Here is a 24,717-nt window from a genome sequence, read left to right as displayed (position 1 = left end):
ATCAGCACTAATTGGGAACACCTGTGCCATTAAGCGTTAGTTTAAATATGGACCGGTGATAACAAAAGCTGGGCAGGCAGAAGTAAATTGGTTTGTGTTACTTTGTACACATTATGATATTTTGTTAATTATTATGAAACTAAATAGTTATGAAACTATTTATTTGTAGATTTTGGAGTGGCAGTCATTGAGGAAAAATCAGAAAACGGGAGAAATGTACCTGGGAGGACCCGTTCTGATTGCCCAGAAGTTGAATGGTTAATATACTTAATATACCTAATAAGAGTGGATGAGAGACCCATTGTTTTGGCCTGTTGGTTTCGTTTTTGGCTTATTTACAACACTGGGAAATCAACGGTGCAGCTTCTGTGCAAAATGCAGATGAACTTTACAAGCCATTTCTCAGTCCTGGAAGAAGCGGGTTCCAGGCCTTCCTTCCTGTTTGTTTTGCATGCTGCTTCCCACACACAGAATACTCCCACAGGGTAAAAGAAGCGGGGGCGGGGGCGGGGGGGGGATGCTGAAGACAATTGAATGTCACCAAACTCTCGATTGCTTCTTTCCTTCTTTCTGAGATGAGACTGACAGCAGAGCTTGCTGCTGAAGTGGAACTCTTCCCTGGACGGAGGCGGTCAGGAACTGGAGTCAGGGACGCTGCTTGGCTTGGATAGTGTCGTCTTCTCCTGCCACCAGGGTACAACTGATTTAAAAGGGACAGACAAATAAAGAAGTTCAGCTGAGAGTCTTTGAGTAGAAATAAAAGGAGCAGGACATAATGGGGGGGGGGGAGGGTCTGCTATGAACCACCTCAATGACCCGGCCAGGCAGAGGACTTGGATGAGATGCTCTTAGACCAGATTACAAAGTCCTCAGAGAGGCAGGACCTCGTGGTCATGGGAGATTTCAATTACCCAGCTCTCTGTTGGAAGACCAGCTCTGCTAAGAATGAAGGGTCCAATAAATTCTTGACTTGTCTTGCTGACAACTTCATTTCCCAGAAAGTGGGCGGGGCAACCAGGAGGTCTACTGTTTTAGACTTGGTTCTCACCCATAGGGAAGAACTGGCTGATGAGGTAAATCTGGTGAACCGGGTTTGATTCCCCACTCCTCCTCCACATGCAGCCAGCTGGGTGACCCTGGGCTAGTCACAGTCCTGTTAGAGTTGTTCTCCTAGAGCAGTTCTGTCAGGGCTTTCTCAGCCCCACCTCCCTCACAGAGTGTCTGCTGTGGGGAGAAGAAGGGAAGCTGACTGGAAGATTACAGGTGTTTCGTTTTGAGATTTTTCAGGATTTTCACTGCCCAAAGGAGTCTCAGTGGCTTCCAGTCAGCTTCCCTTCTTCTCCCCACAGCAGACACTCTGTGAGACACTCTCAATGTCTGCCTGAAAGTTATGTAATTCCCACTGTGTTAGAAGAATCTGGATTCTGCAATGGGCACAAATCACAGACCCTTGCATGAATCCACCGTCTGAATAATTTAGGCTGCATTTTAGTGCTCTACAGTCTACACAACATGCTGGCCGTGTTGGTGGAGCAAGGACAGTCTTCTGGCTTTTGATAGCTCAAGGGGCTTTCAGGCACTTCCTTGCAAGCTTCAGGGCTAGAAACTTGGTGGTTTATAAAAATATATATATAACTTGAGCTAAATATTCCCAGAAAATATAAATAGAGAAGAGCAGCAATTTCTCCACAAGGACCATTTAATGGGCCCTCTTTGCTTCATTCGGGGTGGGGGTGGGGATTGTCACAGTCCGAGATCCCTCCTTTCGGAAGTGCGGCTCTCCTTAAGGGCTGAAAAGTGGAAACCTCTTATACAGAGGTTATAAAAGGCTTATCAGCTGTCTTTTCAGCACCAGTAGCTCCCTCCCAAAAGAGCCCTGCCCCAAAGGGGAAAAGGCAAATGTTTTCCCCACTCCGGCCAGGACCCTCTTTCCCCTTTAAGCTTTTAATCCTCTTGATTCTGGCATTAATCCGCAAGGTTCTCCCTGGCTTTATCCGGCCATCCCTAAAACAATAGCCGTCAGTATGGGAGAAAGCAGCAGACTGATGGGGGTTTGCCTGCGAAGTGACTTTTGCAAGGCCTTGCGGGGTCACGGGAAACAAACCCAAGAAGAACCCAGAGCCTTGGGGCCGGATGTGTTCTCCGTGGAAATCTGGTGGAACTCTGTGCAAAGCTAGTTCAGAAGTCATAACTTTGCAGGCCGATGTGGGAAACCTTTGTCCCGACACCAGAAGACTTTCCGGGCTCTGGGAAAGTTTTGCTGAATACCCGTGGTCCGCAGCCCTTGGGGGGGGTAGACTGAGGGAGAGGAGGCGGCATGCACCCTTCATCGGTCTGGGTTCCCATTTGTTCATTCATCCCAGACTTCTGGAACCCAGACCTGGCCCGATCTGCTCCGAGCGAACCCTCGTGCCTTCTTTTCCCGCCCCCCTCTGACTGGCGTTTGAAGCTCCCTCTGCTTGTCTCTTTCCACCCGTTGCTGGTGCTGGTCATCTCTTTTTGGCCTAGAGCGGGGCGGGGGGCACATGGGGGCTCTCCAGACGTTCATCGACTCCCATTGCCATGAGCCCCTGGCAGCGGGGCCAACTGGCAGGGGCCCATGGGAACTCTAGTCCGTGACCACTTTGGCCCCCCCTGGCCTGCAGGCCTCCCTCCACTCCTTTACAATGAGCCACTGGGGGAAGGGCAAAGGCCCCCACCGGAGGAAGGAGACTTCACGGCCAGGTGAGGGGGGCAGGTGGGTCTGCTTCGGGCCAGCGGCCTGAAAACTTGTCCTTTTGCCCTCACCGGCTCCGATGGGTCAGGCTAACCCAACCCAGTCAGATGCTGGAAGCTAAACAGGGTCAGCCCCAGTTAGTCCTTGGAAGGCAACCCCAGGGAAGCCCAGGAGCTCTGTGGGTCAGCCTGGTGGGTCTGCTTCTGTTGCAAACTTCTTAATCTATTTGTTAAAAATAAGACTTTTTTTCGGAGCTTTTAAAAATGAAGGAAAAATTATAGAAAGAGTAAAAAATAAAATGAAAAGAGACATAAAGAGAAGAGTCTTCTGGTTTTATCTGATTATACATCAAGTTATCAGTTACCCTATGATAGTATGTAAAAAAAATCTAACAACAAATATGATCTAACAACAAAAGAAGAAAACCACTCTTTCCCCCCTGTACTTTCATATCTCTCCCCCCCAGTCCTCTAAAGCATAAACTGCCGTTTCACTTTGGGTCGTTTTTATCACACAGGAAACCTATTTCTGATAAAAACTTGCTTCTTGGCTCCAGCATCAAGCTCAGCTTAGAATCCTCCCTCGTCTTTGTCCCCCTTTTCGGTTGTCTTGTTTTATTTGGATTCTGGGTCTGGCCCGGGTGTTTCGTTTTATGCAGCGTAGCTAGCCTTGGTCACCACAGGAGGGATATTATGGTTGTGTGTAGAAGAGGGCAAGGACGGGGCAATGTCTCCACAGAGACGGCGTGTGGGCAGCGGCGTGTTTCCCCTGGTCCTCCCCAAGACGTCAGCAGAAGAAATGACTGAGATGCACTAATGAAGGGACAGATGCAAAAGGACCTGGCCAGAGAGATTTCTCCAGAGGATTGTGGGAAGATGAATGTGGAAAGGGAAGAAGCAGAGTTAGACCGAGGGACCAAGAGACTGTTCGGTCTTCCACACCAGTTTTGGACCAGCCACCACTGACCTCCAGCGTGACCTTGGGCCTGTCAGTTTAAACCTCCTTTCTGCAGCCTCTCCTCTCCGTAGCACAAGGATGATAATTCCTGGCAACGGCAGTTCGGGGCTTAATTAATTAATGTTCGTTAAGGATTCAGGGAGGTCTCAGGGGGACACTTTAGCAAAAGGGCAAACGGCGAGAGCATTAAGCGGCTGAGTAATCCACACGTCTGGGCAGTCGGGTGTCTCTGCGGATCCGATTAAAGACGTATCCCATTTACAGAGGGGACGTTCGGCGGTCACTCAATTAAACAGCCTCTGGTGAGCCAGGGAGGCGGAGGCAGGGCACTGAGCACCAAGTGGCTCTCGGCCGGCCGGCACAACCTTGGCCGCTTTCCAGGTTCCCCCGACATCTGTCAAGCTCTTGGCTTCCCCCCTCCTGATGAACTTTCCTCTCAGCCTACCTTTCCCCATGTTCACACAGCCTCCGCAGCAATGCCAAGCAGAAGATTAAAATGCTTTCCAGAATCCGTGCATCAAAGTGGGTCACTTAGTGGCAGCCTAGCAGGGACCAGACCGCAAACCCTAAACAAATACTGAAAAATATATATTTCTATACTGCCCCGTGCGGCCCCCTGGAGTCCAAGTGATGCCCCTATTTTCCATGCCAGTCCCTGTGCCCCCTGTGCCCCCTGTGCCCCACGAGTGCAATTGCTGGCGCTAATGGCTGCCTCTGCAGCAGCCGGGATGGCTTGGATTCCCCGCCCAAGACACCACTGCTTTTGTTGCTTATTTATTCATTTTTTACATTTATATCCCACTGCTCCAGGTATCTCATAAAATACAGTTAAAATACCCCTTAAAACAAACGTTCAATCCCCCCAAATTACAATTGACCATTAACTGTTAAGATGGCGATTCACTTTACAAAACCCTTTTGCTAATGACCGGCATCTACGGATTCCAGCATGGCTAGCTATTAGTGCTCTAGATTTAAACTTGGGCAGAGTTGTTATCAACTGGGCCCGGTCTAATATCAAGCCCAGGGAGCAGGCGTCCAGGGGGAGGGGACCCAACCGGTCCCCCGGGACTGTTTTTTCACCCAGCCTCAACCAAAGGCCTGGTGGAAGGGCTCCGTTTTGCAGTCCCTGCAGAACCTCAAGAGTTCCGTTAAGGGTAAGCTATAAATCCCCTTGGCCAGGATAGCCCCGGATAGTCTGATCCCATCCGACCTCAGAAGCTAAGCGGGGTCAGAGACTCGGCCTAGCTAATATTTGGATGGGAGACCTCCAAGGAACCCCAGGGCCCTGATATGCAATGGCAGGTCTCCCCTTGGACACTCTCCTGGGCTGCCCTAAGTCAACTGCAACCTGATGGCCCTTTCCCCCCACCAGCAAGCTAAAACTGTATTTCAGTTTGCATGGATTGAACAAGGCTGTTAACAGGGTAATGTTGGCAGGCTGTTTGTTCATAGGGCCTCCCATGCACGCATGCATGCACACCCACGTACACACTTCACACGCACAAAACGTTGCTATTCCCAAGGACCAATGGCTGGAAAGGAACCTTGCATGGAGCAACATGGCTGCCTGTGCTTCGTGTGCATGTGCCCATACTTGGCCCCTGCTTGAATCTGGCCCTCGGGTGGAGAGGAAGGCGTCCGTCTCAGCCACTCCGCCAAGTGCAGTCTGCACCCAGTCCGGGAGGCCTCTGCCACTCAGCGGTCACCCGGCCCTTTCGAGGGGAGGACAGCTGATGTCGCTCCGCCTCACCTTCGGTGCTGCCTCAGCCCCCTGGCCCCAAGACCGGAAGCTCAAAGTGGATCTTCCGAACAGGCCTCGATTCCCTTTCTAACGAGTTCCAAGTCTGTTGCTCCCTAGTTGGGTTCATGGGCACACCAAAGACCACACCACTTTTGCCCCCCGCCGGATGAGCAGATGAGCCCTAGACGCAAGGCATATCGCTTTTGAGTGTGAGAACAGAATCGGGACCACTGAGGAGGCCCTCGGGGGGGGGGGGCCCTGGGGCTATTGTGCATGTGTCGCCGTTCTTGTGATTCTTGGGAGTTGCCTGGGCAACGTCACCTTGTGGCTACGAGTTGAGATTTTAATAGTATCTTCGGTACCTGGTTTTGGATCCTAAGAGTCCATGTGCCGTGTAATGAATAGTTGTATCACATTTTATTTTTCTCTCTTGGCTCACACTTTGGCTTCCTGGCATCTGGGACAAAGGGCGCTGCACAAATGCCTAAAACGAATCTTGTGTTTCAATGAAAGGCCAACTGGTCTCGCCAGAGGTGGGCCTTCTGTGCCAGGAGTCCATATCCGAAGGCTTTCGGTGGGTCTGCGTGTAGGAGAATGCCCGGCAGCCGGGGTCTCTCTGCTTGCGTGTCATTCCCCACAGAAGCACTCCAGAAACACCGGTGCCAGGAGCAGGGCAAAGAGGAAAAGGTGAATTCACCACCAGGCCAACGAGGGATCCCAAGGCGCCATTTTCATGCGGAGATCTCTGCTCCCCTTCCCCCCTGACCCTACCAAGCAAAAGGCACTTCGGGGACGGGGAGGGGGGGGATCCCTGGCAAACATCCCCTCCGGTCTTGCCGAGAGCTGACAAAAACCCCAAACTCTCGAAGCAGAAGGTCCCAAATATAGCCGCGAGCCCGGATAATGAAGCAGCAGAGCAGAACCGTCTTCCAAGAGCAGCCCTGGAGGGCGCGGGCCGGCAGGGACTCGCTTGGCACCGAAGAAGGCGAGGGCGGACGGCTGCCTGTCTGGCTGTCTGTCCGCCGGTCCCTCCGCCTCGCACCGGGGAGGCGCTCGTATTCCGGGCGCCTCCGACCCCTCTGCCTCCGCCAGCGCCGGCTGCCTCGTCCCCTCGGGGCCCGCCGGGCAGCGCGACCGCAGAGGGAGGCAGCCGGGCTGTAGGCGGAGCGGCGGCGGCAGGGAAGGAGTTAAGCAGGCGGCAGTGCTCGGGGACCGCCGAGAGGAGCCGCTCGCTCGGCGGAGCTGCAGCACGAGCACGAGCGCACGAGCACGAGCACAGGCGCGCAGGAGCGAGCGAGCGAGCAGGCAGGGGCCGGCCGGCCGGGTGGCGAAGCGAAGCGAAGGGGCGCCGGAGGGGAGCCGGTCGCAGGCGCGCTGAGCCGCATCGGGCCGGCCGGGCCTGGCCCCGGAGAGCCGGACTGGAGGGGGTCCGTCGGGGGGCGCCAGTCCGCCTCTCCCTCCCTCCCGCCCTCCCGCCCGTGCTGGGGCGGGGGCTCCGGGGGCGGCTGCCCGGGGGAGCTCGGGAGGCAGGAGCCCCGTCGGGCCCGTCGCGATGGCGCCGTCGAGGAGAAGCTCGTGAGCGGTCGCCGCCGGGCCGGGCTGGCCATGCTGCCTCCGCCGCCCTCGCCGCCGGGAGCCGGGCAGCCGCGGGCGGAGACTTGGCGGGGGCCCTCGGGTAAGCGGGGCAGGGGGGGCGGCAGAGCTCCTTTCCGGCCAGCCGGGAGCATTTCGGGAGAGCCCCGCCGGGGGAAGGGCCGCCCCAGACGCCGGCACCTCGGTGGGTCTGCGGGACGGGACGCGGCGCTTCAGACGGGGAGCCAAGCGCGGCGGGTCCCAAGGGTGCCCCCCTCCCAACCCCCCGCCCGCCCGCCCGCCCGCCCTGAGGGGTCCGCGCTCCCGGCGGCGCCGGGGCGAGAAGGACGGGAAAGAGCGCCGAGGGGCCGGCGGAGGCCGTGCCCTTCGCCGGCCCTTGAAGAGCCCCTTCCCCTCTTCTGCCCGGGAAAGCCCCTCGGCAGAAGCCCCCCTGCTGGCCAGGAAACGTCTCCGGGCCGCTTGGACGGGGGCGGGAAGGCGGGCTGTGCCTGGGGGGCCTGGGCCAGCCTCCCGGTCCGGACGCGGCTGGGAAGCGGCATCCCCGAGGGCGCGTTCGTGATTCGGAGTCTCCGCGGCGGGGCCCCCAGTCGGAGTGGGGCGCCTGGTCTGGTGCGGGAGGCCGAAGAGAAAGGCTCAAGGGAGGCTCCGGGGCCCTTGGCAGGGGGGCGGCAGAGGGGCCACCTGAGGGGCTGGAGGGGCTCAGATATTGCCTTTCCCTTGGGAGGAGGAGGCGGCTGAGTTTGGAGCTCACGGCACCCAGAATGACCTCGGGGTCCCCCTGGAGCAGAAAGGGCCTTTCTTGGCTGGCCTTGCCGGTCATTCGGCCACGGTCCAAATGGTGCTGGTAGCCTGGAGCTGGGGAGGGTGCCACAAGCTGACGCTTGCTGCCCCCCTTGTGACGCTGCTGCCGGGCTGCAGAGGGGAGCAGGGGCAGAGACAGTTCTTGGGGCACCTCCCGGAGTCATAGCTGAGGAACGTGGCCTGGTTAAGACCCGCAGGGCCCTGTGGCAGGCGTGCGTCTCACTCCCTCTCTGTGTATCTCTGGCTCCGCAAAGCCCCTGGCAGAGTGAGCGGTCGGTCCGAGAAAATGGGGCCCTGCAGAGAGGTGGCCGAAGAGCCGGGAGCCGCCGATGGGCTCCGGGGAGCCGGCACACCTGCTTGGGGCCATTGCCCAGCTGGCAGGAGAAGGGGGAGGCTGGGGGGGGCTGCATTTGACTGGGGAATGGCCTGAGGGGCTCGCCTGGCACCTGAGAATCACCCCTGCAATCGTTGCAGAGCTCTGCTTGATGCCGCTTGTGCCCTCCTGGCCTGTGGGGCCAAGTGAGTCTGCCTGGGGGTTTTGGTGGCGCCCAGCTGGTCGGTGAGGGGAGAGGCACGGACTGCCTGCACAGCCTTGAGGTCTCCTTCAGAGCGACCACAGGAAGGCGAAAGAGGAGAAAATCGGACGAGAAAATCCCCCAGTTCAGAGCCTAACCCTAACCCTAATCCTAACCCTGTGAGTGGGCGAAATGGGGCGGGCAGCCGGGTCCTTCCTCTTTGGACAGGCAGGGCTTGATTTCTCGGTCAGGGCCTGGGTGGTCCAGAGACTGCTCTGCAAACAAAAGTCCCTGGATTTATTTCCCCGTTGGAAGATTTCAGGCCTCAGGAGTTTAGAAAGAGCATTTGGGATAGAGGTTGTGGTAGCTCAGTGGCGGAGCCTCTGCTGGGCGGGCACAAGGTCCCCGGCTCAATCCCCAGCAGCACCTCCAGTTCACCGGCCGGAAGGGATGGGGAAGACCTCTGCCCGAGACCCCGGAGAGCGGCTGCCTGTCAGAGCGGGCAACACTGATCCTAAGGAACCAGTGCCCTGGTTCAGAACTGCAGTCAAAATAGCGGACCCTGGGATGCCTGTATGGGAGCATGAACTAGCTGAAGACTCCTTGTGAGTCAACTTACTGTGCTGAATGCAGCTAGTTTCTGCTTCCATGCAGGCCTCCCAGTGTCCACTGTTATGGCCACGCTCCTGTTATCCTTGAACCGCCGGTTGAGAACGAGGCCATCTCCTGCGCTCTCTGGGAGTGTGGCTGCCCACCAGAGAGGGCCATGCTGGAGAGAGGGCCGGTGCGACTCAGCGCAGGGCGGCTTGTTATGCTCAGGCGCTTTTAGTGAGTGGCCACGGCGTGGGTTTGTGGAGCCCCTGGGGAAGAACTTGGGCTGCGATGTCACAGCCACAGGGAGCCCTGGCCCACGTCCTGTGCACGGCGGCTGAAGTCGCGGCAGATGCCACTGAGAAACATTTGCATGGGAGGCGAGAGGCGGCAACGGGTGGGTCCGCCTGCGGGGGAGGATTCACACATGCAGGTCACCGTTTTGGGCGGCAGACAGCGAAACCTGCATGCGTGGGCAGCTCCGCGATGCTGCTGCAGTGCCAAGGAGAAATGCATTCTGGAAGGAGGTCCTGGTGAATACGGGGGAGGCGGGAGGCGGGGCCCTTGTGGGGAGGCGGGCCTGGAGCGCATGGCCTTCCCAATGCCCAGAGTGAGTAATCCCAGGGGGGGGGCCACGTGTTCTGCCCCCAGCAGGGGTCGGCATGCCAAGGGACTGGTGGGCAAGTGGCAGGGTGCTGCCTCCCCCCACTCATTCCCGAAAGTGCACCCCTGGCAGAAGCTGCAAAGACTCTCTGACATGTCAGGAATTTGAGTTGCTCTCCCTCTCTTGGCCTCCCCCCCCCCCCCAGACATTTCAAAAATTGGCACCAAGAAGTTTGCTTGCACACAAAGGCTTATTCCTTGAATAAAATTGTGTTGGTCTTTAAGATGCTCCAGGACTCAAACTTGGTTCTTTAAGGTTGATTCAGGTGTGTAGCCGTGTTGGTCCAAAGTAGCAGAACAAAACCGGAATCCACGAGCACCTTTAAGACCCCCCAAGTTATATTCTAGGCATGAGCTTTCATTACGAGGTGTATTTGTTGGACATCTTCACGATGCTGTTTCTATGATTCTATGATTCTATGATGCTGTTTACTAACATTACTGCTTATTCACGCTCTCCTTATATCTGCACTGTGATGAGTCCTGTTGCACTATCTGAGGAAGTGTGCTGGCACATGGAAGCTCAATTTGTAGGTCTCCAAGGTGCCATTGGACTCAAGTTTTGTTCTTCAAGAATGTCAGTAGGTTTTAATGGGTATCGCTGCTGAGATTTCCAAGTTTTAATGGCTGATTGATGCTCGTTTCGGAAACTGGAGACATGGGGGGGGGGTTGAACTTGGGTCCTTCTGCCTGCCAAGCAGAGGTTCTTCCTCTGAGCCACATCCCCCCCCCCATCATCTATAGGGGAGGACATTGTGGTACTCTACGCTCAGCTGGGCCTGGTTCTGTTCCCCTTGGAGTCTGCCAGTGGGGGGGGGGAGATTAATTGCTGAGCCCCTCCGCTGACCTTTTGTTCAAAAGGTGGAACATTTTGGTGGCTGCTGAGTAGGATGCTTCTCTCCTGCCTTACCCTGGCACCGTCATCTGGAACAGGCCGAAACTGGCTGACTCAGAAATTTGAAAAGGTGGAGGTCTGTCTTTCCCACCACCAATGTTGTATAACCCAAAGCTCTTTGGCAAAGGACATTTATCACAGAGGCCCAGTTTGAGGCAAGACTTGCTAGGATCTTCCCCCAAGTCCTGGCTTGGGGCCATAGCCAGTTCAAGCGCACCATTCTAGTACAGCAAAGTAGTTAAGCTGAGTTTAACCACTTTCATGGAGTCCGGGTATCAGAAGTGCATTAAGACGGAAGCAGTTTTCGTCCATCTCACTGCTGCTTGTGACGCAGTCTGGAGGGATGGCCCGCTGTACAGGTTTTCCCAAGTGTTCCCCTGCGGAACATTATTTTGACTCCTGATTAACAGGCTGAACGATAGAACTTCCCAAGTATCGGTCAGTCAGTCCCCGTTCTCGGCCCTCGCTCCAGTCTTTTTCAGTCTAGGCATCTGTGATGGGCCCAAGGTGATGATTTCCAGGAAGTCTGCTTCTGCGGATGACAGGAGAGTGGCGGGGAGCCTCAGATCAAGAGAAAGGGCTGAGGAAATCCTGACTAAGTCAACCTGTGGTCCTCCAGATGTCCATGGACTACAATTCCCATGAGCCCCTGCCAGCAAAGGGTGTCTGTTGTGGGGAGAGGAAGAGAGGGCAATTGTATGCTGCTTTGAGACCCCTTTGGGTAGTGAAAAGGGGGGGGGGATAACAACAGGGTGATCCTACCGTGGCCAGTGGGCCTTCTGTGGGGCTGTGAGTTGCTCATTCCAGGAAACAGGATGCTGGAACGGACAGGCTGTCGTTGGGATCCTGCATGACTGCTCCTCTGTTCTTGCACGGCTGCAGTATCAATGATGCAGCCTAATCCCTTGACACAAAGACCGGCTTCCTGTTACACTTGTGTTTCCTCGGGAGGGCCCGGCCCACCCTTCCAGGATCTGTTGATATAAAACCTGGGGGCCATTCTTTGTAGTAACGGTGTGGATTTGCTGCTGACAAAGTGGCCGTGTGTGTGTGTGTGTGTGTGTGTTCTTCTGCAAGGGAAGTCACAGCAGAGAGATGGAGGGGGCTGTCCAGGCGTTGTGGTGGGTGGGCGGGGGGGGGGGAGAATCTTTAGCTGGGGGGATGCTATGACATATTGACTCTGGCACCCACTGGAGTTACTAGCCAAGGGTTTTCAGTCTCTACCTGGCTGATCAGGTGGCTGAATGAGGCAGGCTGGGAAAACGTCATTGTCCCCCACAGAGAGAAGGCAGCTCCCCCTTGACCAGGGCACTTGAACTTCCTTCACCCCTTTCTGCCAACCTTCGGCTCCTTCAGTCCCTGTGCCCATCCCAGCACCCACTTGGGGTGCCAGCTTCCTGGAGAGCACCCAGAATTACAACCCTTCTCCAGATGGCAGAAATGAATTCCCCCAGAGAAAGTGTCTCTTTTGGAGGGTGATGTGTCTGTGGCAGCTCTTTGGTGACGCCTGTAGGAATTCCCACCATCTCTATGGTAAGAACCACAGAGAGATGGGGAAGCCCTAGAGTGGCATGGGACTCTGCGGTGTCACTTCCAGGGACTCAGCCCGAAGTGATGTCCTGCCATCGGATGCAGTTGCCCTACCTTGCTCCTGCTGACCGCTGGGGTGGACAATGAGGGAGCTCTAATCCTTGGTCACTTGTGTACAGGGCTGCAGCTTGCAGGGTCAGAGCTCTGGAAAACAGTGTTGCTGGATTGATGATGTTGCTCGGAGGTCAGTTGTGATAGCAGGAGGTCTCCAGCTACCACCTGGAGGTTGGGAACTCTACTCGGGACAGCTTTGGTGCATTTCCCGTCAGACATTCTGGGACATCTGAGGCCTCCTCTGGGCTCAGCCAGGTCTGCACCTGGTTTGGGCTGAGCAGCCCTGCCCCACGGGATAGTCACGGGGACCAAATATGAATCTGGCCGCTGGTCATTCTGCCTCGGGAAAGCAGCTTCCATGATCCAGGGCGGAGACACAGAACAAAAGCTTCATGCAGTGCTGAGGCAGAGCGGCCATACTGCAAACCAGGGGAACTACTCTCCATGCATGCCGCAGGGCCAAGCCAAAGATTGATTCAGCAGATTGATCTTCCCTCTTGTTTTGAAGATGTGGGTAGAAATTGCCTTTGTCCTCTGGCTGGAGGTGTGGGGTGGGGTGAGATGAGATGAGGAGAATCGGCATTCGAAGGGCCATAGGGCAGGATGCCCCAGAGTCTTCCTCCCAAGCAGCCATTTCTTCATGTTCCCATCGACCTTTGGGCTGAGGGTTGGACTAGATGGCCTCTATGACCCCTTCCAACTCTATGATTCTATGACCTACTCTTTTTCTGGGGGAAAGTGGGTAGCAAGTTAGCATGGCAGAGGGGCTTGTTTGTGTTTGGTTCTCTGGACTGCCTGCCCACCCTTACTTCCCCTCCCCCCTGCTGAGCAGGCCAAGGCGGAAGCTTCCAGAAGGCCACACCATGTTTCCCGGCTAAGGCTGGAGGGTCTCCGAGGTTGACTGAAATAAACGCCACCCCTCAGAATAATTACCCGAGGAACCAAAATCAAAACATTTATTTATCCTCCACACTGAATGCACGGGCGATATTTTTTACTTAATCATCCCAAGACAGATGGCAGCTCACGAGAGGCTATTAAACTAATGGCATCTTGTGTTCTCCAATTATTTTCAGATATTTCTGTGCTTGTTTTGGGGAGGGGGAAAACAAATCCAGATCTCAGGCAGTGGTTTCAGCTGGGGAGTGGGCAGAGTTGGAATCATGAACGGCAACCAGCTACACAAAGCCTTCTTGTGAACCTCATAACAAAACACCCTTCCATTTCAGTCTCAGGGACAAGAAATCCATACAGGGAAAAGCTTCACCTGTTGAATATGTGCGTGTCAGGCAGGTGGTAAAGGCACAGGACAGGAGCAGTGTTAGACAAAAAAAAAAGCTTGTCCAGGTTGGTGTAGTATTTAGGAGTGCAGACCTCTAATCTGGTGACCTGGGTTGGATTCCCCGCTCCCCCAAGGGTGACCTTGGCCTCACCACAGCACTGAGAAACCTCGAGACTCCTCTTGGTAGAGAAATGTTGCATATAAGAACCAACTCTCTTCTTCTTCTTCTTCTTCTTCTTCTTCTTCTTCTTCTTCTTCTTCTTCTTCTTCTTCTTCTTCTTCTTCTTCTTCTTCTTCTTCTTCTTCTTCTTCTTCTTCTTCTTCTTCTTCTTCTTCTTCTTCTTCTTCTCACACTCAAAAAAAAAGCCCCATAAAATCCCAAGGATAAAGCAAACAAGTTTCTTGCCCTCATGGTGTTAAACCTCAGCTGACATCATCGTTGAATCCTCCATGACTTCAACAGCTGAATTGTAAAGACAAAACAGAGACGGAGGCTGCGGGAGAGGACTGTGCCTGTGGAATTTCTGCCTGCTGTGCTTTCGGTGAAAGGCATCTATTTAAAAGGGCTGCTGTACTGCAGTGCTGCAAAACAAGAAGCCGGTCCTGTTTTTTTGAGTCTGCCGCTGTCTTTTTCCTCTCCGGTTTGTGTGCAGGGATGAAACACAGTCTTTTTTTTTTTTTTTTTTGCAGAAAACAAAACTTTTCCAGCCTGTCAATTCTGGGACCAGCGGAGTCACTGTATGTGTGTGTGTGTGTGTGTGTGTGTGTGTTTGTGTGTGTGTGCGTGCAGCAAGAGAATGACTGCCCTGCCAAAGGGAAATTACCAAGAGATGCAGCCGGGCAAAGAGCTGTACTTGCTGCCCTTGTAGAATCCATCAGCCTCTGCCTCCCTCCCTCCCTCCCCCACCGCTGCTGCTGCTGCTTCTGCTGCACACATTTGAGAGGAAAATGATTCACAGTTGGTTAAACAGCACCGGGAGGTGTCAACTGAATGTTGGCAAAACTCTCTTCTCTTCTTAAAAGCAAAATCCAGCTCCCACCCCTGCCCCTGCAAGAACCTCCTTCAAGATTTGCATTTCCAAATAGAAAAAAACATCTGGAGCCCCAACTGAGAAACAAGCACTTCCCACACAGCAGCAGGAAGGCAGAAGCCGGGGTCTGGGTCATGGAGCCCTAAGTCTGCTTTTATTTGCCCACAAGGAAATGTCGCCTCGGCAGCACAAAAGCCACGGAGAGGCCCGAAATTGGCGGCAGACAAGAGAGTCCCCAGTCTGGTTGGAACGCTGCAGGGCCACGGAGGACACGCTCGGCTTTCCTGAATGCACGCCTGCTGAAAGGAAAGGAAAGGAAAGGAAAGGAAAGGAAAGGAAGGAAAGGAAAGGAAAGGAAAGGAAAGGAAAGGAAAGGAAAGGAAAGGAAAGGAAAGGAAAGGAAAGGAAAGGAAAGGAAAGGAAAGGAAAGGAAAGGAAAGGAAAGGAAAGGAAGACGAGGGGGAAGCAAACACTTTGAAAGACGAGAAAAATGTTTGGAGGGGAAATGTCGGCCACCCTGTCTCAGGGTCCTCGGCCACCCATGGCTCAGTTCTCAGGGATTTTGTCCAGCCCTCAAATCCACACTGCCTTAAAACACCCCCTTAGCCCCAGCTTCATGTCTCCCTCTGCCTCCACCCGGGGGGCTGGAGGGACCTTCCCTGTTCCCAGAGCCCCCCTGTTGTCTGGGCCGCCGTCCCTCCCTTTTCAAGCACCTGATGAACGGGGACCAAACTGGGCTCAATGTGGCGTTCAGGTTTGGGCCACGTTTGTCATGGAAAGACATGCCGGAAGCAAAGGGAAACACCGGCGGCCCTCTGGCCATCAGAAGAGGTGGGGAAAGGGTGAAGGAAACGGGGACAAACGCCAGCCCTCTTTCCCTTAGTGACCCCGGGCACTGGAGATGGGAACCCGAGGGAAGCGACCCCAAGCAATATTTTCCCGGCTTCTAGGAACCGTGGAGGGGGCAGCTTGCCTTTTCAGAGAAGTGGGTGCGGAAGAAGGATGCAGGAGGCAGCCCATCGATCATTGGCCGTTTCTACTGCGGAGAAAGAGATGAGGCCGGTCCAGCAGCTGGGGACGTGGGCTCAGTGACGGCTAGCGAGATCAGCCACCATCTGAACTTCTGGGAAAGGCTCTCAAGTAACCCCAGGAGCCCTGGTTGGGAATCCCGGGGTCTCAGCTCATGCACACCTCTTCTGATCCATGCAAGCACACGAAATCTTATCCCCAGAATGAAACGGTGTAAGTCTTTGCAGCTCCTGGCCTCAAGCTGTGTTCTGCTGCTTCAGGCCAACATGGTGACTGGCCTGAATCTGTTTGCATCCCTTCGCTCTGCAGCAGGGAGGAGAGGTGACTCACCCTTTCCTTCCTCCTTTCACAACCTTCTTCCTGCTAACCTGCTTTTGAGCCTCTCCGCCTGCACAGAGTGGAAACCCAACAGTTACAGAAGCTAGGGGGAAATTACCAAGAGGTCTGGGCCAAATGCTGTTGTGCTGAACCCGAGGCCTGACTCTGGAAAATGCAGCCCCAGCACAATCCAGCCACGTTTCGGGAGAGTCAGTTGCATGTGCTTTTGGGTCTCTCGTGGATCTGGACTCTCGTGGATCTGTTTTGCTGACAGTGGTCCTCTATACCTTTGCAAGGAACATTTCCCTTCTGGGACCTTCGGCCGGAGGAAAGAACCAGGCTGAGCAGCATGGCTCTGGGGGGCCCAGCTCGATGCCCCTGCCCACCCTGGCCGTGTGTCCACAAAGGCCGCAGACATGGAGAAAAACCTCCTGTTCTTGAAAAGCTGCTTAATGCAGGGACAAATGACTAAACTGAGGTGATCACAGCTGACTTATGGCAAACCGGTGGAGCTTTTAAGGCCAGGGACTGTTTGGAGAGGGCTTTCTGCTGCCTGCTGCTGCCTGCTGTCTCCCATCCAAGTGCCAACCAGGTTTGAGCCTGCTTTGCTTACAAGACCTGCTGAGATCAGGCTGGACCTTATAATGCTGGAAGGAGGAAGACCGGATGGGAGACGGATGGAGGACTCCATCCCGGAAGCCCCGAGGGCCCTCCCTTTGAGCAAGGCTGCTAGGGAGAGGACATCTGGGAGGCCCTTAACTGACTACATGCAAGTCCCACATCTTGGGAGATTTATTCCCTGCCCTTCTACAACTGGGCAGAATGCTGCTGTCTGAACCAAAGATCCCAGAACTGCCAGGGGTCAGGGCTCTCTTCCTTAGACAATTCAGGCCTCCGGGGAGACAGGGCTGGCTGTCTCTTTACCCGCACAGGGTTGTACCAGTTGCTTCTCTTAAAGGGAAAGCCCCCCGTGGACTCAGAGAGCAGCGTGAGACAGGGAACCTGGAAACGGTTTGTGGTATGCAAAAGAATCTATCTACTTTCTTTCCTCTCCACGCGGGCACAAGTGAGTGCCGTGGTGCAGCTATCTGTGCCGGAGCCGCTGGCCATGGGCTGCAGCAAGGCCAGGGTCTGGAGGAGAGGAGGACCGCCCTTTCGGTTAGTCCACTCCTGGGGCAGGGCTGCACCACCTCCGTTTCTGCACAGAGACTGGCTGGTTCGGAAGCCCCAGGCAATCGGCTTCCAGGGAGAAAAGCTCACTTCTTCCAAGTGGAGGCTGAGCCAGGGTCTGACTCAGGGACAGAAAGGAGGGTGTGAAAAGTGGGAGGCCTTTGGGGGTTCCTCGGGCAAGGCTGCCACCAGAGACTGCCCCAGGCCAGCCCAGAAGGACATCTGGAGGCCCCTGGGGGAGAAGTCCGAAGGGTGGCCTTGGCCAGCAGCAGGTGACCCATCCAGAGACATCTCGCTGCTTCTCCGCCGGCCCGCCTCTTCCTGCAGTTACTCCCAGGCCTGCGTCAAAGCTGCTCTCTTGTTCTTGACCGGATCAGTGTAAAAATTTGGGGGGAAGGTTCCCCCCCCCAGTTTATTTTCACACTCTAAGGGGATCCCCTGTTCACAAGAGAATGTTTTCAGATTTGTTGGTTTTTTCTCACTGGAAAAATTCGGGAATTTGGGGGGAGAACTGGAAAAAACCCTATGATGATGGTGAAACTTTTGGAATGAGGGACGTGTGAGACAAGCTTTCATGTAAAAGGTGAAATTTGTCAATTTTAATGCAAAATAGTCTACAGCATTAGATTTCTTTCTTTCTTTCTTTCTTTCTTTCTTTCTTTCTTTCTTTCTTTCTTTCTTTCTTTCTTTCTTTCTTTCTTTCTTTCTTTCTTTCTTTCTTTCTTTCTTTCTTTCTTTCTTTCTTTCTTTCTGTCTTTCTGTCTTTCTGTCTTTCTGTCTTTCTGTCTTTCTGTCTTTCTGTCTTTCTTCAACTTCAACAATAACATAACATTAAAACCCATTAAAGCAATCAAACCAACGGCTCATCCCCAGACTTTGCCCCCAAAATCTCCAGGTACTTTCCAACCCAGAGTGGCAACCCGATTTTGTAGGGGAGCAACTCAGATGCTGAATCATACCCGCTGCCTCACCTGCCCACTGAAAGAGGAGGAAAACTGGGAGGGCAGGTGGACAAAGAGAAGGGTGCTAGTCGGATGCAGAAAGGGGAGGAAGATCCACGTTTGCTGCTTGCCTTGAGAGGACCAGACACCTCTTTGGCTGCCAACTTCTGGCCTCCATTTCCTTGTCTTAAAACTGCTTCTCTGTTTTGACTTCCAGGTAGGCCCTTCTGACTGGGATGCTGCGACGAAAGACAGGCCATTGAAGGGAGGTCCCCGGCATCGTGTTCTACCCATAATGCTCCAGGTTTCCCCTCCACCTTTCCTAACATCCGAGAGAAGGCTCTGAAAGGACCTTCCCCCTCAGACTGGAAGCCGTGGACGGAGACAGCATCGGCAGGCCGACTTCCCGATGACTTTGCGTTCCCCAGAGACCACCCCGTGGCCAGTGGAAATTCCGGGCCACTCTTTGGGGGATGGTTAATGGGAGACCAAGGAAATGGGGCCCAGCAGGAATTCCCGTGGGAGAAAGCACCGTCTTTCCCGGCGCCAGCCCAGTATCTAAAGCAAGATAACACACATGACCCCTCGCCAAGTCCAGGGTCTGGTCGGACCTCGGAATGGTGAGTTATTTTTGTACGTTAGAAACGTGACCGCTGTGCAGGGCCAACTGGAATAATTTCTCGCTTGGAATACCGCTGTGGAGCCAGAGACAGTAGCGGGTGGCCTACGTGGCATCAGGACTCTGAACGGTGGCCATCGAGCTGGACAAGCCCTTGGCTAGCCTGGAGTCGCTGCTGCTTTTTGTACTGCAGATTTGCACCCAGTCAAGCACCGGAATGAAACCAGCATGGCCAGGCTCCTGGTAAAGTTCCAGAGGTACTTCCGGCGGAAACCCATCCGGTTCTTCATGCTCATCGCCCTCTACTTGACGGCCGGCAGCTTGATGTTCCTCCACGCCGGCTTCACCGGGGAGCCGAGAGTCTCGGAGAACCAGCCCAGTTCTAGCGATGGCCCCAGCGGCAGGACCGAACTGCAGTACCTGGGGGCACCGCAGCTGAGCAGGGAATCCAGAGAGCTGCCAGAGCCCCTGACCACGGCCCGTAGGTACGGGTCCTGGTTTAAAATCCCTTCCAAGGACACGCCCGCCGCGAGGAGCAGCCCGGGGGAGTACGGCGGGACGTGGAGCAGGGCCCTCAAGGGGAGGAACGTCCGTGAGAAAGAGGAAGAGAAAGGTACGGGCCCTCGGCGGAGGCAGGAAGGGATGTGGGGTGGGTGCAGAGAACGGAGAGCCTGGCCTTTGGCCACCCAGAAGGCCTCGTGGGGGAGGGGGGCCATTCTCCCTTTCCAAAAATGACAATCCCGTGAAAACTCTTTTAGGAGCTGCTGATATTCTCCCCTCCAGTCCCTTCCTTCCGTCCCTTTCTGCCCAGGCTGCTGTTGCATAATAATAATAGTAATAGTAATAGTAATAGTAATAGTAATAGTAATAGTAATAATAATAATAATAATAATAATAATAATAATAATAATAATAATAATAATAATAATAATAATAGCAGCAGCTTATTTTTATCCTGCTCTTCTATATTGCTCAAGTTGGGTAACAACAGTAGAACAACCTACAGAGTTAAAAATCACAACCTCTTCCAAATGACTAAAGCTCCCAGCTAAAATCCACAGACTGGGGGTTGCTGACAAGGAGCCAGCCTTCTAACTCTCCAGCATAAGCCTGGTGGAACTGGTTCAGGTCCTTAATGTCTCCCGGGAGCTCATTCTGCCCAGATGGGGCCGGGGCTGAGAAGACTCTGGCCCTGGTCGAGGCCAATCTAACCTCCCTTGGGCTGGGGACCCTGAGCAGAAGTTGATCCAAAGTGCTCCTGGGGGGTTATGAGGGGAAAGGCAGTTCCATAGGGCTGCTAGTCCCACCTTGGCCCGTTCCGAACCTGCTTTCTCCATCCTGTGTGAGACACCTGGGTGACCTCAGCCAGTGAGTGGCCACCTCGCTCTGCCTTGCCACTGAGGCCATGCCTAAGACCAGCCCTTCTCCCTGCCTTGGGCGAGGCAGGCCAGGGTAGCTGGGCCGGGCGGCAGGAGCTGAATTTAAGTCCAGGAGCACCTTAGGTTTGGGGGACGTGAGCACCCTTTGTTAGATACAAGGATCCTCAAAAGCCACCCAACTCCATGAGCCCGTTCAATCTTAGTGGGTTTTTAACCCCTTCATCTGCATCTTCAGAAGAGTTCGCTGCCTTGGGCTTCGCTTGCCCCCTTCAAGTCCCAGGCTGGGAAGAAGCTTGCCCTCCGCCTCCCCACAGGGATCTGCGTTGGGGGTACCAGTTCTCCACGAAGCTGCTTAGAGGCTGAGATCTGGGTCCGAGCTGGTTCCGGCACTTCTCAGTGTGGCCAACCGGGCCGTCAGCCTCCCCCCCCCCTCGTTTTCTTCCTGGCCGACGGCATCTTTTGACTGGTGACTTATGCGGCTGTCTGCGGAGCGCTTAGCGTCTCTGAAGGCCTCATTTGCTCTCCCTGACAGGACACTTTGTTTTGGAGAGCAGAGGATCTCACCACGGTGCTGCCTCGTGCATTATGGAACGGAGGGCTAACTCCTCCGCAATCCCAAATGTGAGTTGCCTGCGATCCTCACGGGCCCTCGCAGATCAGCCTTCCCTGTTTTTGAGCGGGGGGGGGGGGGGAAGATACCTTGCTAGTTTCTGAATAAGTACGGAGGTGGGGGCCGGGGGAGGAAGCCCAGGCAATGGGGCAGTGCATTGTAGCCAATGTGGGGAGAGAGAGCAAGTTCCTGGAAGCGGAGGGGACAGCTGAGCCTAAGGGATCAAGACCTTAAGAGGGGGGCCTTAAGAGCCAGTCATAGCTGTGCTGAGCACCCCAGCCATGCTTCCCCCGGGAAAGGAATGACCTTGGTCTCCAACGTCTGCAGTTTAGCCCTGTCCGGCCTTGGCTACTGTGGCAGGCCCATGAGGTGGGGCTGCCCCAGAAGACTTCTACTGCAGTGAGGCGTTGCCAGGGCCCAGTTCAGGGATCGGGGGGTGCCCGTCTCATGGGGCCTGCTGAGGTTGCCGGTTTCACCAAGCAGGTGTCGAACTACAGAGGGCTGGACTAGCAGGTCTTGGCCGGCCGGTTCATGGCGGTCTTCCTCCGAGATCTCCTGTGGCTGTTCCTGTCCAGAGACAGGGCGGGTGGGGCAGGCCAGCCTGAGGGAGCCCACCGAGAGGCGTGGAGGCCCCCAGGCCAGACTCCTTGCGTTCCTTCGCTTTTCTCTTCCTTTGCATTGCTTCGTTCTGGGAGCCTGACCCGGGCGTGATCCGTCTGGCCTGGTCCCCTTTTTGCTCCTCTGCGATATGTATATATTTCGAATGCCTTGAGCTCTCCTTGGCTGTTGTAGACTCATTTATTATTTGCTTTGTATTCTAGTCTCAGTGAGCGACATGTATTTCCCCGAGGGAGACAGGCCAAGAGGGCTTTGTCTGCCTGTAGCCAAAAAGAGCAAAAGTCCAGGAGCCCCGTAAAGACTGACAAAATTTGTGGCAGGGGAGGAGCCGTCAGGAGTCACGGCTTCAGGTCACGACCAGGCTAGTCTGTCTGTCTGTAGCACGAGAGAAGAGCCAGAGTCCAGCAGCCCCTTTAACTACTCTTTAAGCCTCCGTGGCCCACAGGGGGGGCTGGAAAACCCGGCAGGTTGTGCTTTTTGCAAGCAGCCCTCCCCCGGGTGCGAAGGGAATTGGGAGGCCTTTGCGTGAACTTGCCGGTCCCTTGCTATGTTCGAAGGGCAGAGGGAAACATGCTCTCCCAAGCCTTGCCCACCGTGCTCATGAGGTTAATTGGAATGGACACTCAGAAGATCTCCACCAGATGGTAAGTGAGAATCAACCGTCAGCGACGATACAGGCAGCTGCCACGTTCCCCACCATACGCGACGTGTCCACAGCAATTAGCCTCCGATCGGACGGCTCCTAATTTCAAACGACGTCCGTGGATTTGGCGGGGGGCGGGGGGGATGGCACCGTTTGACACGGACAAGGTGTGTCTGTCCCCTCCCCTCTGTCGATGCTCAGAGAAGCTGGGGGGACAGAGAGATGGCGTCTCTTCCCTGACCCGTTGATCCTCCGCTGGCAGGAAGGGGGGAAGTTGGGAGGATTCCCAAATTCTCCCCCTCTGAATTTCTCCCCAGTTGTTGGAGTCCCAAAGGACTTGGTTTCTGAACGGGAACTATAAAACATGGAGAATCCCGTTTCCTTTTCTCTGAATTTGGACCGGCCTTGTGCCCAGGGGCCGTTCGGCCAGCGTGGAGAGCAGCTCTGATCCCCCCCTCCTTATGTGCCTGTTTTGTGGGAACGTGGAAGGCACAGAGACAGAGCAGCTTGGGAGTCCATTTTAGGTGGCGCTTTCCCCAGACACAGGCGGGCACGAGGGTCGGGCGCTTTCCTGTAGGTGCACTGCTCCTCCGAGAGCTGGTGAAGTGTGCATGCGCAGGAAAGCTCGGGCTTCAGCTGTGCCTGCGGGGCCAATGGCCAAGATCCAGGTCACTCAGGTCACCCGTCCCGGTCCCCCGCGGCTCTCCAGGGCACCTGCCCACCCGGATCTTTCCTATACCTTAAATAAAGTGAGACGAAAGAGCTCACGATCCGGCCTGCTCCTGGGGTGGTTCTTCACAGCTCCCTGCCTTGGGCGATTCCTGTCCCAAACAGAAGAAGCTGCAGGCCTCTCGTCAGGCTGGATTAGGAGGCAGGACTCCAGTGGATTACGGGCAGCTCAGAGGGCAACGGCTCCCCTCCCCCCCCAATAGGCGTAGGGAACGGCAGGAGCCACAGTCCAGTGAACAAACAACCTCTGCCGAGGACACGCGTGGCCGGCCGGAGCTTTCCCCCAACACTTCCCCTCACCCCCCCCCCGCTGGTTCTTTCACAAGTCGCCCAAGAGGGGACGGCCACGCCTGGGGGGGGGGCAGGGCCTGGGTTGCTGGTTGCCAGAATGAGCCAGAAGACTCATCCTGGAGTGGCATTAAATTCGAGAGCACCAGATCCTGGGAGACCTGGATCCAGCTGCTCCACTGCAAGCAGCAAGGCTGCCCTCTGGAACTCTCCTGGCGTCCGGGCGGGAGGGGTACCCAGGAGAGAGAGAGAGAGAGAGAGAGAGAGAGAGAGAGAGAGAGAGAGACCGACCCATCTCAGGTGCAAGCCCCGCCTGCCTCGTCCCCCTAGCAGAGAAGCAGGCAGCCTCCCCATCTGGCTGGTTTCTCCCGGTGGGCAATTTGTGCCTAACAGGGGAGACCTTCCCCCCCGGAGGCCGTACAAGGACCTTTTCTGAAGGAAGCGCGGAAATCCGGGGACTGGCAGCGGCAGCAAATGCATAAGCTCTCCCCGGGCGCTGGGGAGGGGGGCGCTAAGGACCACGTCTTTCCCTGTAATCCGTTTAGAGCAGCGTTTGCCGTGACTGCGGGTAGCACAGGCCACGGTTTGTGCTGAGACGGTACTGGAGCTGCGCTCAGATGGCCACTGCGGCGTCAGCTTGAGGTGGCCCCAAACAGGAGAGCTGCTGAGAGAGAGAATTAGATCACAGCTGAACATCCCATTTAATGTGGCTCAATGTGCCAGGGTGGCACTACAGAATGCGACGGTTCTCTTGGCAGGACTTGTTCAGAGCCTGGATATTTCTTTTAAAAAATCTCCTGCCTTTGTTCGTTTTGGTGAGTTTGATCAGGATCTTCCCGCTTGGCCTCCAAGAAAAAAGAGGGAAAAAGGACTCTGCAGAAGGCAACCCTGAGCATTAACAGAAATCGGCCATCAGAATACATGTTTTCAAAATGGGGGCAACCCCCCCCCCAGTGGCCCTACCTTCTGGAGGCCTGCCAGGAAGTGGAAGCCACGGGGCAGAGCGCTGGGCAGGCCCGGGTCACCTGTGAGCGCTGCCTGGGCCAGAGATGCTCAGGAGAAGGTGTCGGGTCAGCAGTGGTGACTCCCCAGCACCAGACAGAAGACCCTGGGCCTGTGCTGGTTCCTGTTGACCCGCAAGAGTGGCCCTGAACCCCCACCCAGGCCAGGCCGCTCGAGGGGCAGGCGACCGGGTCTCCTTGCCAGCATCCTGATGAGAGACCCTCATCTCCCTCCAGTGGGTGCAGGCCAAGTGGGACCCCCAAGCAGGCCCCCGAGGGATCCTGTGCCCCGCAGTGGGGCTGTGCTCTTGCTCCCCGGCCCCTGCCGCTCCCAGCCTCCGCATGGTCAAGAGGGCCCCCATATCTGTGCCCTGAAGGTAAAAACGTGCTCTCCTTCCTCCAGCAAAGTACATCGGCTGCTACGTGGACAACACCCTCCGCAGAGCGCTCCGTGGAGTGTCCTTCTTTGACTACAAGAAGATGACTTTGTTCCGTTGCCAGGACAACTGTGCCGAGCGGTAGGTGGCAAATGAACACGGGGGCGGCAGGGGGGGGGCAGCGGCTTCATTAATTCCAAGGCAGCCTCGGTATTTCTCTCCTGTCAGCTCCAGCAGTTTGGCTCTCCCCAGGTTGTTTTTCTCCCTCCCTCCTGACACCCTCTGAGCCCAACGGATTTGAAAGATCCAATTTTTCTCACTGGCCTCATTTGCAATGGAGATGCCCTTCGGAGCCATTTGCCGGAGTCAGAGACTGCAGCTCTCCTGGCCTGCGAGGGAAATCGGTGGCTGCGGTTGTCGGCACTGCGGAGTATCTGGCCGGTGGTTGCAGGAACAGGGTTTGAGAGGAGCTCTGTTTGCCGCAGTGGTGCTGGGTGGGAGCAAAGATTGACAGCTGGGCTGTGCAGCTGCGGGCAGAGGGGGGGGGTCCCTGTGGGCCGGGA

General features: G+C 55.5%; 1 protein-coding gene across 2 annotated transcripts in view; it reads left to right on the top strand.

The window, feature by feature from the left end:
• The first annotated feature begins 6,701 nt into the window (after nucleotides 1-6,701).
• WSCD2 (WSC domain containing 2) overlaps nucleotides 6,702-24,717 on the top strand; it is a 33,623-nt gene continuing 15,607 nt past the window's right edge. The window contains exons 1-3 of one of the 2 annotated variants that reach the window (XM_077307944.1): nucleotides 6,702-7,092; nucleotides 18,108-19,122; nucleotides 24,181-24,295. In XM_077307944.1, the coding sequence (XP_077164059.1) occupies nucleotides 18,738-19,122; nucleotides 24,181-24,295 (500 nt within the window). In that variant the 5' untranslated portion in view covers nucleotides 6,702-7,092; nucleotides 18,108-18,737. Of the gene's footprint in view, nucleotides 7,093-18,107; nucleotides 19,123-20,431; nucleotides 20,510-24,180; nucleotides 24,296-24,717 lie in introns of those variants that run through there. The other variant, XM_077307945.1, reaches the window with a different exon arrangement.

Source organism: Paroedura picta, chromosome 13 (assembly GCF_049243985.1).
Source record: "Paroedura picta isolate Pp20150507F chromosome 13, Ppicta_v3.0, whole genome shotgun sequence".
Lineage (NCBI taxonomy): Eukaryota > Metazoa > Chordata > Lepidosauria > Squamata > Gekkonidae > Paroedura > Paroedura picta.
Note: the sequence above shows the minus strand (reverse complement) of the source record. Positions and strands in the feature narration are given on the sequence as shown.